The following is a 20,305-nucleotide window of genomic DNA, read 5'->3' as shown; positions in this document are numbered from 1 at the left end:
AAGGCGAGATTGAACCCAGAGAAAGGGGTGACATGAACTTTTGAAATTTCCCTCCATATCCCAGAATACAGTGCAAAATACATCCCAGTTACATCATGAATACATTAAGAAGAGGTTGGGTTACACAGATTAACATATGGAGGAGGGAGGGGTGAATATGCAGAGAGCTGGAGATATGCACAGATAAACACATCCTGAGAAGGCAATGGTCCATGTTTGCATAGTCTGTCACCTGGCATCGCCTGGAGGAAGGGTTTGGCAACAGGGGAGGGGTGATGGAGTCCTAGAGAAATTGAGCAAATATATTGTAGTGAAGAAGACATCCCCCCCCCTTCCGTAACAGTCCCCCATTCGGAGATAGATTTGCATTAAAGTTCTGTAAGAACTTGCAAATCTTTTCTCCGCACCCTAAATCTCGGTGAATGGGATGTGTGGCTTTATGGAAACCTGAAAGGGACTTGCAAGCCATGCCTCTTACGGTCATTTGCAAGTATAGCAGTGCAGGTAGCTGCATATAGGGTATTATATAAAGAACACCTCTTGTATTTTGTTGCTAAATTACTTGTGGCATTCTCAATAGTGTTTTATGCTTTACACCTAGCAGGAAGGTCCACTAATGACTGAAAAATGCAGTTGGTGTTTTGTCCTTCGCCATTTTTGTGTATTTCTCAGGTGTCAAGCTAGCTCTTCTGTGGTCTCACACTGACATAGTGCTACAGCAACACATCCTGTCTGTTGAATCCTCTCGGGGCTTTCATTTAACCATGTTGCCTGGCATTCACCATAGCTGGCTCAGGTTGGACATCTCGTGAGGGAGAGGTCTTCGCCTTGGCCTTCCTATGGGATTCTATCATAGGCTGTGGTTTTGCACGCATGGGGGTTGCTCACTTGCACTTAAAGGACCAAAAGGCTAATTGCAGCCTGGATACACTTGCCCAATTCAAACTGAGTCCAATTTGAATTTATCTTGCCCCATGGTTCTCAACTCTTCAAACCAATCTGTTAAAAGGAAACCATTCTTAACAAGGGCAGTTGTCCAAATAAGTCAATTTAACTCTATAAGGGATCATTCCTGCTAAACCAAAGCATATGCACCTTCATGTACCTGGTGTTTTATGGATCCAGAAGCTTGTCCTTGGCAAAACGAGGTTTAACACATTTTAAAATGGATAGGGAAAGTTGGCAGAGTGCCAGGTGGAACAATGTGGTTATAAATTGATCTAAACATTGGACTACACAATAGTGTGAGCTATTAGAAAGTATAAAATGCATGATAATTCTCCATTGGTGTGTAAGCAATAAGACATTAAACATAAAAACAGTTACACACACACAAAAAATTGCCCCCCTTTGTGGAAATCACACTGTCAGACACATTTCAACATTCTTACATAATAACACATAATACAAAAAAAATAATAATTAAATATCTGTTACATATCTTGACACAATTGTGATCTTTTACGTATGTATCTTTTGAATCCTGGAGCACAGTCTTAAGGTTCAAGTGAAAAAATGTCCTTGCAATTCAACTCCTCCCCCCTTTGTCAGGTCCACTCCCCCCCCCCCCCGGCAGTCTATATCCTTTGAAAGAGATAGCTGTGGGCACTTTGAAAACTCTGGCGTTGCAGGTCTTGTGATGGCGAAGGGGTTGTTGCTGCTTTTCATCATTGCACATCTGTAGAAGTGATATCCTGTAAGGGGGCAGGGTTTTGGGGAGACTTAAAAACACAGTTAGACAAGAAAGAGGCAAAAGGCAAAAAGGATGTCCTCCAGTTTCCATGGGAAGCTGCAAATAATAACAAATCTTAGCATATTAAGCATTTTATTTATTTCAATATTATTATCACATTTCCACATAATTAGTTATTATCTGCTAAGTTTGTTTGCTTTCCTTCACTTAATTTTTGTTGTTGTTGTTCTTTTCATATTATAAAATAAAAAATTACTCCACATGTATAGAAAGAGAACTGTAAAAATACAAAGGTTAAAAAATAAAAAGAAAGCAAAAAATTAATTACCAGTTAGATGAAAATGGACTTGACACAAAGACATCAGATTCAGAAAATAACTATTATTAAATAGTACAAAGATATTATCAAAACCACACAGATTACTACTGGACTGGGGGGGAAAAGGGAAAACAATGGGGAAAACTTAAAATTCACCATGTGCTATCCAATAAAAGAACTTCATGAAACTGACTTTCAACATGTGATGAACATGTCCCCAAAGTAAAACACACACACACAAATGACCTATGAGGAACCGAAAATAAATAAATGCTAAGACACACAATTAATAAGCAACCTGAAGTAATCTGTTTTGGCATTCTAACATCCCAAATGAAAATAAAAGAGTGTTTCTTGATGTGACAACATCAGCTGTAATGTTAATACTGGGAAATGAGTTAATACCAATAAAAAAATGAATGGCAATTTTAAAGTTGTGCAGGTACCTTGCACTAGCCAAAATGACAGAATTAGTAAGAAATGCTCAAACAATGTTTGGTTGTGCTTCGATTAACTTCATAGACATCATGGAGAAACTGATTAAATAAATGAAAACAGATTATTTGTAACTTAAAGTGTCAAAGCCACAAAGAGATAGATGGAAATCAACTAATATAGCAGGGATTCAGACTTGTTTTGCTGAACAGAAAGAAAGTGACTGCTTGCCTTTAAGGGAAGAAAAACAAAAAGAGAAACAAATGCAATTACTTTTTATAGAGTATTTAAATCACTGTTTGCATCCCCTCATTATCATTTGTGCTGTGGGAGAAAAGAAAGGACACTCTGTTAAAAGGGAAAATTATTTCATGTGAGAGGTCTGTCAGGAAATGCTGTTCCTAAAATGCATAGGCATATACACACCTGTTGAAAGGGAAAATTATTTTATGTGAGAGGTTTGTCAGGAAATGTTGTTCCTAAAATGCATAGGCATATACACACACACACACACACACACACACACACAAAAACTGTTATAAAATTTAAATTCCATGGGGGGGGGAGAAACTACTCAAGAGAGGAACTCACAGTGGGAGTGCTTTGATATTTACCTGTTTAAAGAATTTGGCATGTCCAGTACTTAACTCTATTGTCTTAAGTAGCCCTGGAGCAAAGACACATTTAGGGTGATTTCGGTCAATGGTTCCAAGTTTTTGCATTTGGATAAATTTCTCTCTGCAGTTCTCGAAGAAACCTCCTCTCCCCCCTTACAGCTCCCCCCTTCCCCTCTCTCTCTCTTCTTTAGCTGATCTAGCCTCTGTGCATGTGCAGAGTTCATGTCTCAGCAAACCTTTTATACCATTGAAAATGTTGCATCTTTTGGCTCAATTAGAATAAGGAAGGGAAAGGTAAGGAGTAGATTTTAAAAATAGGGTTAGATTTTAAAACAACAAAAAAGAGAAACTCAGCAATTTAAGTATTCACAAAAGCTAGCAATTTCAGCCCAAGCAAACTGAGACTGCTTCCTTTATGTACAGGAAAGGGCTAATATCCCTCTGGCTATTCGCAGAACAATGCCACGCCCTTATATATGGGGGAAATGGCCAGAGGGTCAGAATTCATAGGATTTATTTTTTTAACATTCTCAGCCATTCCAGCCTTACCATTTGCAGACAAAAAAATATATTATTATTATTATTATTAATAATATTATTATTATTTCCTGCCCTTTATTTACAGGAATGGTCAAGGCTAATTCTACTTTTAAGTCTGATTTTTAAATAGTAGACAAAATGATAAACACTGTAATCACTCAAATGCTTGATATTACCAGTTGGGCTTCACCTCTCACCTTTTAAAACTAAAGAGCAAAGCTAGGCTGAATTTCAACTCCATTACCACACCAGAATTTAAGAATTACCCTCCAATGCTTGCAGACACATGGTCTTCCACACAGCCACAAATTGGGAGAGTTGAAAGGAACCCTGGGGTCATCTAGTCCAACCCTCCAAAATATAGGGTTCACAGCAAGATTTCGCAGCAAGATTTGTACTACCAAAGAGGCATACACATTTAAGTACAGATTTACAGCTGGGAAAGGAAACATCTATACTCCTGAGAGGATCTCTTATAAAGCACAGTTAAAGCAGCCCTAGATTTGATTTTTTTTTAAAGGGAATACACAAGTGTTGCCCCCCTCCCCTCTTTGCAGTTTCCTTTAAAGGAAGCTTACTCGGGAGTAAATTTACCTGGCACAGAAGTAAGAAGGGAGAAAACAACTGAAAGAGGCAGAGTGAAACAAGGGGGAGGGGGGCATTTTCTAACAAAAGAGGCCATGAAGTCTTATAGAGACTGATATCAGGAGCCTTACAATAACTCTTCTGTCCAACCAAATCAAAGTTAAAACTGGACTCAAATATTTTTCTTAGAATGAACACCATACTTTTATAGGCATACGCTTAATGAAATACATACACTGCATTTTAGCTTGAGAGAGCAGTTGTGCTCAACTAGGCTTTTGCAGCAGAAACATTAGGTTAAAAGCACCTTCTAAAATAAGACTGTAGACTCACAATCTCAAAAGTTGGGGCAAAGCAAGAGGTGGGGTAAACATTTGCACACTTCATTCTCATCTTCTCTTATTTAGGACCGCTAAGATCCAGCATGACTTCCTTAGATTTAAATTTTGAAGCAAGCTTGCAGTTTAAACTATGCACACTTAAGAAAGGCAGTCTGCCAGAGACAGAAGGAACAGACAACACACATAACAGACAACATGTAAACATACATATTCTCATATATGTATTAACAGACAACACACATAACAGACAACATGTAAACATGTAAACATATATATTCTCATCCTTTAGTTGGTTATTGCAAGGAGTTGGGCCACTACCTTTGGCTTCATTAAGTGAAATTAGTAGTTAGGTCCCACATGGTTTTATGAAGAAGAAGAAGAAGAAGAGTTTGGATTTGATATCCCGCCTTTCACTCCCTTTAAGGAGTCTCCAAGCGGCTAACATTCTCCTCTCCCTTCCTCCCCCACAACAAACCCTCTGTGAGGTGAGTGGGGCTGAGAGACTTCAGAGAAGTGTGACTGGCCCAAGGTCACCCAGCAGCTGCATGTGGAGGAGCGGAGACGCGAACCCGGTTTCCCAGATTACGTGACTACCGCTCTTAACCACTACACCACACTGGCTCACTTATGAGCCTCCTTGCCTCTTCAAACACACCACCAGTTAATCAAACTGGTAGGGCTCACAACGCTTGGTTGACTGGGTACCCCTTTATAGATGCATGCGTTGCTGTTGTTGCTTTTTTTTTTGCTTTTTCCTTTTTTTTGGGGGGGGTGTCTGGGATAGAGAAGGGGGAAAGAGAGGGGCTGATTAGGATTGGTATGTCTAGGGGTTTGGTATGCTTAGTACAGGGACGTATAGTAAAGAAGAGAAGAGAAGGGGCTTCTAGTTGCCTGGCAACTTCCTTAGTGGGTTTTAGAGAGCTCTAGCTATCCGGTTCCTTGCGTTCCATTTCCTATTTCCTTATTTCCTTATTTCCTTATTTCCTTATTTCCTATAACCTGGGGTCTCTTTCCACTCTGCCGGTCCTGCCCAATTCCTCATGGGCTATCCCTCCTGGCAACCTCCTACCTATCGTCACATCTCAGGAAAAGGGGCCCTACTGGACGCCCGCGCCATGCGGTGCCAGATCGGGTGGTCCCTGGATAGAATTTCGGGTCGAAAATCCCCCTTGCTTTCGGAAGCGAGCTTACAGTACACGTGGTATGTAGCTCGACCGGTGCGGCTGGGATTGATACAGAAAGCAAGACCACTTCCTGCCCCCTAGCAAGGACGCTCGGGAAGTTCGGAAAGAGAGCTCCAACCCCTTGCTTTCAACTGGGATGCCCGTTGCAGAGAGTCGGCTATCTTTCAAGTCGGGTCTCTCCGTCTTACTTTCGGGCTCCCAATTGGTGCGGCTGGCTGGAGATTTTAAGGAAAAGGGATAGAGCTCAGAACCCCCCTTTCGGGTTGAGCAGCGGTCCACGGTCTCTCTCACTAACCGGACCAAGAGAAAGGCAAGAAGGAGCGATAGAGAGGAGGGCAGAGAATTCAGTTGCCAGGAGACTTCCACCCCCTTCCCACCAGTGCACTGGATTTTCCTTTTTCCTTATACTCACGCGTCTTCTATGATGATCCCGGGATCGATGAATAAGCCGGCTGGATCCCTCTTTTGCTCCCCGGCTGAACTCCTAGGGCTTTCGATTACCGCCCAGAAGATGGCTGGGGGTCCAAAAGGATCTTCCCAGGCAAAATGGCCTGGAGCCGGCTGAAGATTTCGGGGCCCCCAGTCAGCAGCTCGGGAGAACCACAAGCCCCACGTTGGGCGCCAACTGTTACGGCTAAAATCTGGGTGCGGGGTTACTCTGCCACCCAGCTCATCGGACTAAGTCCGTGGGTCCCTGCGGAAGAAAATGAGCTCAGCCGGACACAGGAGCAAACTGCAGAAGGTCCAAGTTTATTGCGCAACAGGTTCAAGGCGAGATTGAACCCAGAGAAAGGGGTGACATGAACTTTTGAAATTTCCCTCCATATCCCAGAATACAGTGCAAAATACATCCCAGTTACATCATGAATACATTAAGAAGAGGTTGGGTTACACAGATTAACATATGGAGGAGGGAGGGGTGAATATGCAGAGAGCTGGAGATATGCACAGATAAACACATCCTGAGAAGGCAATGGTCCATGTTTGCATAGTCTGTCACCTGGCATCGCCTGGAGGAAGGGTTTGGCAACAGGGGAGGGGTGATGGAGTCCTAGAGAAATTGAGCAAATATATTGTAGTGAAGAAGACATCCCCCCCCCTTCCGTAACAGTGGGACTTGCTCTGCACGTGGCCCCTACCCTGCTGCTACTTGGCACATGCCCTGGAGTTGCTCTACTCAAGCATGCAAGACGGTTTTTGCACCAAACTCTGTCATCCCCCCCCCACCGCATGATCTCCAAGCACTGCTTCTTCACCCAAACTTCATCCCTGCCTCCTAAGCATTCTGAAGAAAACTGATAATACTGTAAGTTAATGGGTGATTTCCCCCCAAGCCTAATTGCAAGAGGGGAACGGAGGGGCTGCAGGGACCAGGGAAGTCTCCTGATGGGCCCATCTTCACTCTTGAACCCCATGGGGCAACCCCAGAGCTCCTCCTTATTCTGGGGTTTGGGGAAGGTAGTATTTTTCCATAGTCCCAGAAGTTTTTATTCAGTCATGCTGCTAGGGAGTTTTCCTACCAGAGGGCCACAGATCATATTGCTATCATACTGATTTTACTGTTGTTTCTGCTTTTGCTGTCATGGAACAGCTGGGTGCCAGGGGGGGGAAGTTGGGGGACCTACAAGGGAAGAAGGCGTAGATCCTGGGGACTGGTGGGGGGTTGGCAGTGAGCAGAAAGAGGGGGGAAAGGGAGCAGAACAGGAGGGGAGGTGTTGGAAGCTGAGGAGGAAACAGGGTTTGGTGAGCAGGAAGAGGCTGGGGCAGAGAGCAGTTTAGGCTCAGAGGAGGAGAGGAGGGGTCCAGGAGACCCAGAGAAGGCCGGCTGCTGAAGCATCCAGGGAGACCCCCCCCCTCCTGCTGCGACCAGCTCCCCTCTCCCCTGGTCTCCCAGAGCACACTTGTTGTTGTTGCTTAGTCGTTTAGTTGTATCCGACTCTTCGTGACCCCATGGACATGCCGCTAGCCTCAAGAACACCATCCAACCATCTCATTCTCTGTCGTCCCCTTCTCCTTGTGCCCTCCATCTTTCCCAACATCAGGGTCTTTTCCAGGGAGTCTTCTCTTCTCATGAGGTGGCCCAGAGCACACAGAGAAATCCAATTCAGACCCATGAGCCTGTACATGATATTAATGGGCGTAGGGTTTTTTTGTCCCAACATGCATCACTTTAATCTCCTTGACAATGAACTGTATTTTCGGCCCATTCAGCCCGTTTGGAGAAGTCCCTTTGGAGCTTCTTGCAATCTCTCTCCTTGCAATCTCTCTTTCTTTGCTCCGGTTGGCTGGACTCCTCCCTTTATTCCGCAGGGACCCGCAGGGCTCAGCCCGACGAGCTGGGGGACTGAGCAGCCTCGCACCTAGATTTTTCTGTAACAGCCCCCCTCCCAAAGAAAGGCTCAACATCCACGCCCATGGGTGCCTGTGGCCAGCCCAGACCCTGGAGCATCTGCATCTCTGCCGCAGCTTGAAAGTTAGGGGCTGCAGTGCTGGCGAACCTTATCTCCCCCTCCCCGTCCAGACAGAGGAATGGCCTTGTGGGGTTGGACAAGAGAGTCCCATCTGGGTGGTGTGGAGGGGGCAGTGCGGGGGCTTCGAACTGTAAAGTAGGGAGGGCCCTCCTGAGCCATCTAGTTGAACCCCCAGCATAGTAGTAATCTCAGCTAAGCATCACAGGCAGGGGGCCATCCAAGCTCCCCCCACCCCACCCAAGGAAGGCACTCTCCCCACTGGCTGTGCCAGACTGACCTCTCAATGGCCCCTCCTGGCACACTTTCCTGTGGCCAACGACTCTTCCCCAGGGAGGGCATCTGAACAAGAGACCACCCCCCTGTAGGGTGATGTGTTGATGTCCGCCAGGCGGAGGAAAAGCAAAGCAGCTGCGCATTGGCACCGAGGGCTCCCAGACTTCAGCCAGTGCCCTCCAGGTGTTCTGAGTGCAGGCATCGTGCTGGCTGGCACTGAGGGGAACTGCAGGCCAACCTGCCTCGGGGGCACCTGCGTGGAGATGGCGGTGCCAGGGAGAAGAGCAGCAGGTTCAGCCAGAGGCTCCTAAAGGCTCTGCCCAGTTTCTTGGCGTGGAAGATGTGACCAGCCAGCAGGGGCTGGGGCTGCAGCAGGGGGCTGGCCCCTGTTACCCAAGGTAAAGGACCCCTGGTCAAGCCCAGCCAAAGGCGACTATGGGGACTTACTTCTGAGTAAGCGTGCATCAGATGGAACGGCAAATCCCTTTGAACCGCGTAGGGGTTACTCCTAAGTAAGCGTGCAACAGGCAGGGCTGTAGAGTGGTGCTTCCAAAAGCAGCCAGTTTGCACATCTCATGGGATTTAATGTCTTGCCATTATAAACGCAAGGGGATAAGTGCATTTATAGAGACACATTTCCACAAAAAGACCCAAACTCCGGCATGTGGCCGCAGGTGATACAACAGGAGCCTTTCTGCAAATGGCCTTTGCAACACAACTCACTGGGTGGTAACAAAGTAGACACATTTGCCTCTTTGCAACGTAGCCCCGTTTCCTCAATGAATCCACCCATTTCAGTAAAATCTGAGCTGAAATAGTAAGGAGAGCAAAACAGCAGCCCTGTCTGACCCCCGTCAGCCCCCAGACTCCCCCAGTCACGTGGCAGGAGATTCATCCTGAGCCCCCCCTCCGTGAGACGGGTATGACATGATGGATGATCCAGTGATGATTCATATGATCCATTGATGATCCACATGATCCAAGCAGGCTTGTCCAAAGAGCAGATCTCTGGGTCTGAATGAAAGGGGTCTGCGATTATGGATTCTGGAGTCAAGAAATCCTCCCTTTCCAGTGATCTCTCAGGCTGGCCAGGAAAAGGCAGCGAGCAGGAATCCTCAGGCATCCCGACGGACAGACAGACCTGTCATGTTCCCAAAACACGAACTCGGAGTCTGATCTGATTTCCATGCAGAACTCATTTTGTGACTTCGCTGTTGGATTGTCGGGATCAGCCCCTCCCCCCTCTCCTGATCCCCAGAAGGAAGACGGGGGGGGGGTTTCTACTCCTCCTTCTCCCCCCCCCCGCTCAACACTTTTCCTCCCCTCCCGGCACATCCTTCTCTCATCCCGCCCACACAATCCCAAATCACACACCCCCAAATACATAGCTCCTCCTCCTCCTCCTCCTCCAATCCGGTTTCTGCTCCAGAAATGTGGGGCGGGGAGCCCCCCTCCCAACCTTTCTGCTTCTCCCGGAAGTGGAGCTTCCACTCCGGATTGCTCCTCTGCCCCATAGCTGGGAGGGGGGCGCTTTCGGAAAGGGGAGGGAGGAGGCAGGGGACCCCCCCCCGTGGATGTTGCAGGAAAGGAGAATCGGGAGCGAGGAGAAAGAGGTAAAGGGGTCGCGGGGGGGGGCGGAGAGGGGGGAAAGGACCCAGAGACCCCCGCCAGCTCCGCCCTAACCCAGGGCGCTTTCCTCGCAGGGCGGACCCCTCACCCGTCTCCCCTGGCTCTGCGCGGAGAAAAGCGGCCCATGAAAGGGTTAAGCGGCGCGAGAGACGCCTGGATAGAGACCCCCTGTTCCTGCCATGTTCTCTTGGGGGGGCGCCTTCGGCTGGAGAGATGGGGGCTCAGGGTGTGGGGCGAGCAGAGCCAAGGGAGCCTCTGGATGCAGGGGAGACTCAGGAGAGAGGGAGGGGGTCAAGGAAATTGGGGGGAGGGAGGGAGAGGAGCATCCCTAGGGCAGGGAAGGGCAGCATTGGCGGGGGGGGGGGAGAGATATCGCGTCTCCATTGTGGCAGCTGCGGGGGATCTCTGGTGGAACAGCCTTGGCCTCTCTCTCCCGCCCAGTAATCGACCCCCCCCCCTTCAAGGCGACCAGAGAGGGATCCCTGGAAAGTGGGGGTCCTGCCCCCCACCCTTCCTTCCTGCAATCTCCATCCTCTTCCTGCCCCATAAGCCCCTGCCCTGTCCAGACACAGCGATTCTGCCCAGTCCATTCCTTGGTCCCCTGGAGAGGAGAGGAAGTCCAGAGGAAGAGATGTCAGTATTTGTGAAAAGAAAAGAGAAGGTTCTGGCCTCCCTTGGTCGCCTCAGCCTGGTCCTTGGGCCCTTGTCAGCATGAAAGAGTCCACGAGAAGAGCATCCTTGCAGAGTGCTTTCTGCTTTTACAGTGGTACCTCGGGTTACAGACGCTTCAGGTTACAGACTCCACTAACCCAGAAATAATACCTCAGGTTAAGAACTTTGCTTCAGGATGAAAACAGAAATATTGTGGTGGTGGTGCAGCGGCAGCAGGAGGCCCCATTAGCTAAAGTGGTGCTTCAGGTTAAGAACAGTTTCAGGTTACGAATGGAATTCCGGAACGAATTAAGTACTTAACCCGAGGTACCACTGTATTCTCAAACGTCTTTCTGCAAATGCGACTGACCAACTGTACACACATCAACACTGCCAGCTTTCACCAACCAACCAACCCAACACCAAACTAACATTTCTCACTCTATATATACAACCCGCAGCTTTTTAAGCATTAAAGAAACAGCGGCCAATTTTTAGCCGTGACAAGAGAGGAGGGGGGAGGCCTTCTCAGAAGCGGCTCTTGGTTTCCGCAATCCCACCCAGGAAGCAGCCAGAAACCTTTTCCTCTCTCTCAGGCTTCCATCTTTAATGTCTTTTCCACTGAGGATGAGGATAATGTACACCTGTCATCAGAAACAGGGGTGCAGAGTCCATGGAATGGCTCTCAGGGCTGATACAGATGTTGCACCTCAAAAGCATTTCTGTTCCTCTTATTCTTTGTAGCCAATGTCAGAGTGACTGACAAGCTGAGATACAATCCTTCAGCATCCGATGACAGCGACTGCATGAATCTTCCCAGTCAAAGGACCCATTTTCATGATAGACAGTGCCTGGGGCTGGAGGCTCTACACACCGGGTGTGCCTGTGGAGGCCAGAGACTGCCAGTATTAGCACAGGTGAGGTGTGTGTCATTCCCAAATTCACAGACTGTATGTGAATGAGAGTTTGTGGGTGGGATTATATTTTACAGCAACCCTGTGATTTTCTCCACCTATAACATTTTGTGAGCTGATATAGCAGTACGAATTCCAAAATAACTTTTAAAAACCCCACAAGATCATCATCATCATCATCATCATCACATTTATACCCCCAGGCCTTAGTTTGCCTCCCCATGATCTAGAGAAAACACCAGCTTTGAATCATGCAGAGTAAAACTACAAGAACTTTCTTGAACCGATAGGTTAGGAATTATCGCTGTACTTAGATCCGTACTTTTCTATGCCTGTACAATTTAGCAGAGTAACATTCTCCCTTTTAAACTTACAGCGGGTGCATTTGCTTAGGCTCGATAAGCCTCTAAAATAAGATTCCTTGGTAATTTCCACTTTAGTCCCTCATAAAAAGATAGACACGACACAATCTTCTATAAAAGTATAAAAAGAGTTGACTCACACATTCTGTTCACAAATGGATCCCAGAAGGCGGTGACCCCCAGGCTGCACACCTGGTCCTTCAGGGGCACAGTTACCCCATCAGGACCAGGAAGGCTCCCACCCTCCCCCAGGGACAGTATTTCTGACTTGTCAGGATTCAACCTCAATGTGTTAGCTGTCATCCATCCTCCAACCACCTCCAAACAGACACACAGGGCATTCACCATCCTCACTAGTTCCAATTTAAAAGATAGGAAGAGCTGGGCATCATCCACATACTGGTGAACACCCAGCCCAAACCCCCTGATGATCTCTCCCAGTGGCTGCATATAGATAGTAAAAAGCATGGGGGAGAGAATGGAGTCCTGAGGCACCCCACAAGTAAGCATCCAGGGGTCTGAACACTCATCCCCCAACACCACTCTCTGGACATGGCCCAGGAGGAAGGAGGGGAACCACTGCATAGCAGGTCCCCCAGCTCCCCTAGAGGGTCCAGAAGGACACCATGGCCAAAGGTCTCCAAAGCCGCTGAGAGATCCAGCAGAACCAGGAAACAGCTTCCCCCTCAGCCTCTGGCCCGTTGGAGATCATCAACCAGCACAACCAGGGCAATTTCAGTCCCATGATGAGGCCTGAATCCCCATTGGAAGGATCATGGTGGCAGGAGCTTTCCTGGTCCTGCACCCCCAAACTTCCAGCCACAAGACTTTCATTAGCGTTGAAGGGGCCACATGATACATTGTGGTCTTTTCTTCGAAAAACAAATATTTTGAATACTTTTACAGTGCCGTATGATGTAAATATGGGATCCCGGTGGTGCTGTGGGTTAAACCACAGAGCGTAGGACTTGCCGATCAGAAGGTCGGCGGTTCGAATCCCCGTGATGCGGTGAGCTCCCATTGCTCGGCCCCTGCTCCTGCCAACCTAGCAGTTCGAAAGCACGTCAAAGTGCAGGTAGATAAATAGGTACCACTCCGGCGGGAAGGTAAACGGTGTTTCCATGCGCTGCTCTGGTTCGCCAGAAGCGGCTCAGTCATGCTGGCCACAGGACCCGGAAGCTGTATGCCGCTGGCTCCCTAATAGTCAGGGGTCTCTTTACCTTTATGATGTAAATTTTGTTTCTCTTTCCCTTGTTCCACATCGGAGAGACTTTGATACACAGCTCTGAGCCCATCTCCCCGCTTGAAACTGCTGTGTTTGTAGCACTGCCAGCCTGGGCAGGGTGTTTGGGGGTCCTGGGCTGCCTAGACAACCAGACCCCCTTCTCAGCCCGGCTAATATGGTCCCAAGGAAAGCAGAGCAGTATGTTTGGCACCAGCTTGGCTGCAGGAGTTGAATGAAGAAGGTGTGCAGGACACCATCCAACCGTCTTAGAGACTCCACTCTGGATTTGTGTAGGTTTCCCTCCATAGCCTTTTCTTCTCCTGAACATAACTCATGAGGCAGTGAAGGTTTAGGACCAGAGTTTTCCTTCTCGATGGGCTTCCTTCCCCGGTTGACGATCCCATCTGCCATTCACTTTCCTCTGCAGGATGGGCAGAATCTGCCTTCTGGACTGTGGGATTCACTGTTCTTCTCCTCCTCTCCATCCACCAGGGCTTGACTTCAGGGGCAGCAGAATTGCCCAGCGCCCCAAGGATTTGAGACCCATCAGCTATCCTCACCTGGTTTTGCCAGCCGGTTGAAGCCATTCCTGGGATTGTGGCCCCTGATTCATCCTGACAGCTTCTGGAAGGCACAGGTGAGAGCTGAGTGCACGGTGGGGACCACCAAAGGTACATCCGCTCCCATGACACCTCATGACATCATATAATAGCTGTATTTGAGACAGAAGAAGAATGAATTCATGTCTCTAGAAATAACACAACTTCAGGCCTTCAATAATTCAACACTATATATTCAAGGTAGAAGTTTTCACTAGTACAGTTATCCATTTGCCTTTAATATGCAGCTTTTCCAGTGTCACTTTAGGATGAGCTCGAGATCAGGCAGCCCCTCATTATTATAAGGAACAGTGGGGGTCTGGGATTCCGATGTGCCAGCTGCTTTCCTTCTGCTTCTCCTGCTCTCTCCATGCAATGTGAGGCATGTAGATGGAGGTCCATCTCCAAGAACAGGAGTTTCCCTGAGCACCCATTCAGCTGACCCCAAGCACCAAGCCTTGTCACTAGTTCTCTGACTGACCCAGACCACAGTCCCTGGAGAAGATGTAGACCTGGGCCTCCCAAAATGGTCCACATGGACCTCTTGTGGCCAATGAGACTGTGCAGGTGATTCATAAAGATCTAGAGGTGGATGCAGGATTATGATGCAGAGGATGGGGAATGTCCAAAGGAACGATGGACCAGAGAAAGAGAGGGCCTGTTCACGGACAGAGAGCAGCTGCCTTTCCTGTGAGGAAACAATGGATTTGAAAAGGCTTATTCCAAGATCATGCTGCTTTATTAGCAATGATTGAGGATTATGAAAGGTGGTGATGCATTACTCTTATTTGATGACATTGCTTTTTCATTTCCAAAAATTTGGGAACATGGGTAGGAGGCGGGGGAATGTAGGAGATGTTGATATAAGAGAAGGGGCTAATTGAGCTTGATGTGCTCTCTTTCCCTTTGTTCTCTTCCTTGAAACCCAAACAGGATTTCTTTTCCTCCCACTCTGAAGAAGGTGATGGAGAAGACATTCAGAATTCCAAGGAATGGGGCACCTTTCGTTTCATGAGGAATAGAAATTAAAATGTGTGAAATGTGGGATATGCTTCATTGAATGAGGACACATAGCTCACATCAATGACTCTGAGAGGGGTGAAAACATTTAAAAGTATGGAGTGTGGGAAAAGTTTCACTGATAGTAGAAAACTTAGAACACATCAGCGGACTCACATGGACAAGAAAGGATTCCAATGCAGGGAGTGTGGGAAGAACTTCAGTCAGAGTCAATACCGCAATATACATCAGCGGACTCACACAGGGGAAAAACCATTTAAATGCATGGAGTGCGGGAAAAGCTTCCGTCAGAGTGGACACTTAAGTTCACATCAACGGACTCACACAGGGGAGAAAACATATAAATGTATAGAGTGCGGAAAGAGCTTTAGTTATAGTGCAGACCTTAGAAAACATCAACTGATTCACACAGGGGAGAAACCATATAAATGTATAGAGTGCGGAAAGAGCTTCAGTCAGAGTGGACACCTCAATAAACATCACCAGACTCACACAGGGGAGAAACCATATAAATGTATGGAGTGTGGAAAGAGCTTCAGTCAGAGTGATAAACTTAGAATACATCAACGGACTCACACGGGTGAAAAACCATATAAATGTATGGAGTGTGGAAAGAGCTTCAGTCAGAGTGATAGACTTAGAAAACATCAACGGATTCACACAGGGGAGAAACCATATAAATGTATGGAGTGTGGAAAGAGCTTCAGTCAGATTGGAAAACGCAATATGCATCAACGGACGCATACAGGGGAGAAACCTTTTAAATGTAGGGAGTGTGGAAAACGCTTCTGTCAGAGAAGACAGTTAAGTTCACATCTACGGATTCACATGGGTGAAAAACCTTTCAAATGCATGGAGTGTGGGAAGAGCTTCAGGCGGAATGGAGAACTTAAATTACACCAGCGAAGTCACACTGGTGAAAAACCATATAAATGTATGGAGTGTGGAAAGAGCTTCATTCAGAGTGGGCAGTGCAATATGCATCAACGGACTCACACAGGGGAGAAACCATATAAATGTATAGAGTGCGGAAAGAGCTTCAGTCAGAGTGGAGACCTTAGAAAACATCAACGGATTCACACAGGGGAGAAACCATATAAATGCATAAAGTGCGGAAAGAGCTTCAGTCAGAGTGGAGACCTTAGAAATCATCAACGGATTCACACAGGGGAGAAACCATTTCAATGTATGGAGTGTGGAAAAAGCTTCAGTCGAAATGGAAACTTAAGTTCACATCAACGGACTCACACGGGTGAAAAACCATTTCAATGTATGGAGTGTGGAAAGAGCTTCAGTCAGAGTGGGCACCGCAATAGGCATCAACGGGGACACACAGGGGAGAAACCATAAGAATGCATGGAATGCGGAAAGAGCTTCAGTTTCTTTTTATATATATATATATAATATTTATTAAGATTTTTGAAATATTACAGTAAAAAAGAAAAAGAAAAATACAAAATAAAAACAGTTAAAAACACACCTATTTTCTATTACTTATTTTCCTTTAGCTTATTTCCCGGACCTCCTCATACCTCCCTTTTTTGTATTCCGCTTCAATTCATTGGTTCAGCAAATCCTTACCATTAGATTTTAACCCATTTATAACCCTTTTTTCATATTCTCTTAAAGCATTACAGCTGGGAACCCTTAATTGCTATCCAACATCATTTTATCATTCATTAATTTTACAATATTTCTGTAGATAGTCTTTAAATTTCTTCCAATCTTCTTCCACTGACTCTTCTCCCTGGTCTCGGATTCTGCTAGTCATTTCTGCCAGTTCCATGTAATCCATCACCTTCATCTGCCATTCTTCCAAAGTGGGTAGTTCTTGTGTCTTCCAATACTTTGCAATGAGTATTCTTGCTGCTGTTGTAGCATACATAAAAAAAAGTTCTGTCCTTCTTTGACACCAATTGGCCGACAATGCCCAGAAGAAAGGCCTCTGGTTTCTTCAAGAAGGTATATTTAAATACCTTTTTCAGTTCATTATATATAATTTCCCAGAAGGCCTTAATCCTTGGGCACGTCCACCAAAGGTGAAAGAATGTACCTTCAGTTTCTTTACATTTCCAGCATTTATTATCGGGCAAATGATAAATTTTTGCAAGCTTGACTGGGGTCATGTACCACCTGTATATCATTTTCATAAGATTCTCTCTTAGGGCATTACATGCCGTAAACTTCATACCTGTGGTCCATAACTGTTCCCAGTCAGCAAACATAATATTATGTCCAACATCTTGTGCCCACTTAATCAAAGCAGATTTCACCGTTTCATCCTGAGTATTCCATTTCAACAGCAAGTTATACATCTTTGACAAAATCTTAGTTTTGGGTTCTAACAGTTCTGTTTCTAATTTTGATTTTTCTACCTGGAAGCCAATTTTCTTATCCAAATTATATGCCTCCATTATCTGATAATAATGTAGCCAGTCTCACACTTTGTTTTTTAATTTCTCAAAACTCTGCAGTTTCAGTCTATCTCCTTCTTGTTCCAAAATTTCCCAATATTTCGGCCATTTGGCCTCCATATTGAGCCTTTTCAGAGCTTTCGCTTCCATCGGTGACAACCACCTTGGGGTTTTATTTTCCAATAAATCCTTGTATCTTATCCAAACATTAAACAATGCTCTCCTGACAATATGATTTTTGAATGCTTTATGTGCTTTGACCTTATCATACCATAAATATGCATGCCATCCAAATACGTTGTTAAAGCCTTCTGGATCCAAAATGTCTGTATTTTCAAGAAGTAGCCATTCTTTCAACCAGCAAAAAGCTGCTGATTCATAGTAAAGTTTAAAGTCTGGCAGGGCAAATCCACCCCTTTTTTTTGCATCAATTAATGTCTTAAATTTTATTCTGGGCTTCTTGCCCTGCCAGACAAATCTAGAGATATCTCTCTGCCACTTCTTGAAACAGTCCATCTTGTCCACAGTTTGCAATGTCTGAAACAAAAACAACATTCTAGGCAATACATTCATTTTTATCACAGCAATACGACCCAACAGTGAAAGCTTTAAATTTGACCAAATTTCTAAATCTTTTTTCACTTCTGTCCAACATGTTTCATAATTATCTTTAAATAAGTTCCCAGTTTTGGCTGTCATATTAACCCCCAAGTATTTCACTTTCTTAACCACAGTCAGGCCTGTCTCATTCTGAAACCTCTCTCTTTCAATCGGTGTTCAATTTTTCTCTAAAACCTTAGTTTTTAGCTTGTTCAGTTTAAATCCTGCCACTTGACCAAATTCTTGAATTAATTCTAAAACCCTTTTAGTACTAGATTCTGGCTCCTGGAACGTCAATACTGAGTCATCTGCAAATGCTCTCAGTTTGTACTGTTTGGCTCCGACCTGTATACCTTTAACCAACCGGTCCCTTCTAATCATATTCAGCAGAACCTCCAGGACCGATATGAAAAGCAGTGGGGAGATAGGGCACCCCTGTTGTGTCCCTTTTTCTATCTTAAATTCTTCCGTCACCACATTATTTACAATTAATTTAGCCTTTTGTTCAGAGTATATTGCACCTATACCATTTTCAAAACCTTGGCCTACCCCCATCCCCTGTAGGTTCTTCTTCATGAAACTCCAAGAGATATTGTCAAAAGCTTTCTCCGCATCCACAAATATCAGAACTGCTTTAGTGTTTATATTCACTTCTAGTTTTTCCAAAATATCAATTATGTTCCTCAAATTATCAGACAAGTGTCTTCCCGGGAGAAAGCCCGCTTGGTCTTTATGAATCTCTTCCATCAATACAAAGAGGTTCAGTTTCAATGCAAGCCTTAGAAGACATCATCTGACTCACACAGGGGAGAAACCATTAAAATGTATGGAGTTTGGAAGGACCTTCAGTCCGAGTGGAACCCTTGATTTACATCAACAAACTCCCACATGAGAGAAACCCTATAAATGTCAAGTAGACAGAGGTTCAGTCCTAGTGGAATCCTACATCTACAGACTCATGGACAGGAAGAACTTTAACAGTTGACACCCTACAAACCCATCAACCCTCAAAGAGGAGAAGCTGTTTAAAGGGAAAGATTGCAGAAAGTGCTTTAGTTATAATGGAGTGTTTAAGGAACATCTAAGGACTCAGAGGGGAGAACCCATTAAGATGTATGGAGTGAGGAACGTGTTCCTTTCAGAGTCCACTCTTTTCTTCACAGCAATGAACTCAACTCAGCAGGAAATCCATCTTAAAAGCATGTCATGTTCTGGTGTTTATATGTAAAATTGTATAGTAATGAAATAATGAAGGTAATGTCTCACACTAGTGAGTATAATTTTAGATGTAAGGTACCTTTTTATAGTGAGGGGGAGTTGGTGAATCTGGATTTCTGGTGGTGAGTGAGGATTAGGGCTGGGCGATCTATTAATCTCATCCTATACCGGTTTCTAGACCACATTGTGATAACTTTTCAAAAACAATTGATATGGCAACACCCCACAGATCACAGTGTGTTTTTCTGGGATGCTCATTTGCCTGGAAGCAGCCGACAGAAAGCTTTTCTTCGTGAAGCCCCTGCAGATGCCGAGTTGCTGACTTCCCTCCCAGACGACAGGAAGCGAAAGACACACTTCCATTGCCCTGTGTCCTTCCAGCCTCTTTCCTCCCTGGCTCCCTTCTGCCGGTTTGTGTGCCTGACTTACACATCCTGTGTGCTGTATTTTTCTATTGCTGAAACTGGATTTGCTCTCAGGAGCTACGTTTTGTGCCTCACTGGGGACCCAGTGAGAACTGTATGCTTTGAAAGCTCAGTAAACTATTACTGAAGAAGTCCTGCTGCCTCTGTGTGTGTTTCTGACCTCAGTGTGGGACTTGCTCTGCACGTGGCCCCTACCCTGCTGCTACTTGGCTCATGCCCTGGAGTTGCTCTACTCAAGCATGCAAGATGGTTTTTGTACCAAACTCTGTCATCCCCCCACCGCATGATCTCCAAGCACTGATTCTTCACCAGAAATTCATCACTGCCTCCTCAGCATTCTGAAGAAAACTGATAATACTGTAAGTTAATGGGTGGTTTCCCCCCAAGCCTAATTGCAAGAGGGGAATGGAGGGGCTGCAGGGACCCGGGAAGTCTCCTGATGGGCCCATCTTCACTCTTGAACCCCATGGGGCAACCCCAGAGCTCCTCCTTATTCTGGGGTTTGGGGAAGGTAGTACTTTTCCATAGTCCCAGAAGTTTTTATTCAGTCATGCTGCAAGAGAGTTTTCCTACCAGAGGCCCACAGTTCATATTGCTATCATACTGATTTTACTGTTGTTTCTGCTTTTGCTGTCATGGAACAGCTGGGTGCCGGGGGGGGAGGCACCAGTTGGGGGACCTACAAGGGAAGAAGGCTTAGATCCTGGGGACTGGTGGGGGGATGGCAGTGAGCAGAAAGAGGGAGGAAAGGGAGCAGACCGGGAGGGGAGGTGTTGCAAGCTGAGGAGGA

The 20,305-nt window shown here is 45.9% G+C and overlaps 1 protein-coding gene and 1 long non-coding RNA gene across 4 annotated transcripts in view; both read left to right on the top strand.

The window, feature by feature from the left end:
* Positions 1 to 19,649, top strand: part of LOC308595938 — an 82,862-nt gene extending 63,213 nt beyond the window's left edge. The window contains exon 2 of the long non-coding RNA XR_014012236.1: positions 16,821 to 19,649. This is a non-coding gene — a long non-coding RNA (uncharacterized lncRNA). The remainder of the gene's footprint in view (positions 1 to 16,820) is intronic.
* On the top strand, positions 9,871 to 19,649 carry LOC308595705 (uncharacterized protein). Of its 3 annotated transcripts, XM_081210340.1 has the most exons (4): positions 9,871 to 10,071; positions 13,732 to 13,876; positions 14,772 to 15,774; positions 15,859 to 19,649. In XM_081210340.1, exons 3-4 carry the CDS (start codon positions 14,922 to 14,924, stop codon positions 16,206 to 16,208), a joined length of 1,203 nt encoding a protein of 400 aa, XP_081066466.1. In that variant the 5' UTR covers positions 9,871 to 10,071; positions 13,732 to 13,876; positions 14,772 to 14,921; the 3' UTR covers positions 16,209 to 19,649. The 3 variants fall into 3 exon arrangements, with proteins under 3 accessions (XP_081066466.1, XP_081066464.1, XP_081066465.1); XM_081210338.1 differs by having other exon boundaries at positions 9,874 to 10,071; positions 14,772 to 19,649; XM_081210339.1 differs by lacking the exons at positions 9,871 to 10,071; positions 13,732 to 13,876 and adding an exon at positions 13,888 to 13,910 and having other exon boundaries at positions 14,772 to 19,649.
* Positions 19,650 to 20,305: the final 656 nt, after the last annotated feature.

This window comes from Podarcis bocagei (assembly GCF_964188305.1).
Source record: "Podarcis bocagei genome assembly, chromosome: 10".
Classification (NCBI taxonomy): domain Eukaryota; kingdom Metazoa; phylum Chordata; class Lepidosauria; order Squamata; family Lacertidae; genus Podarcis; species Podarcis bocagei.
Note: the sequence above shows the minus strand (reverse complement) of the source record. Positions and strands in the feature narration are given on the sequence as shown.

What these genes read in the sequence shown, in the direction of transcription:
- LOC308595705 (XM_081210338.1), top strand. Translation starts at nt 14,922, where the DNA reads ATGACTCTGAGAGGGGTGAAAACATTTAAAAGTATGGAGTGTGGGAAA.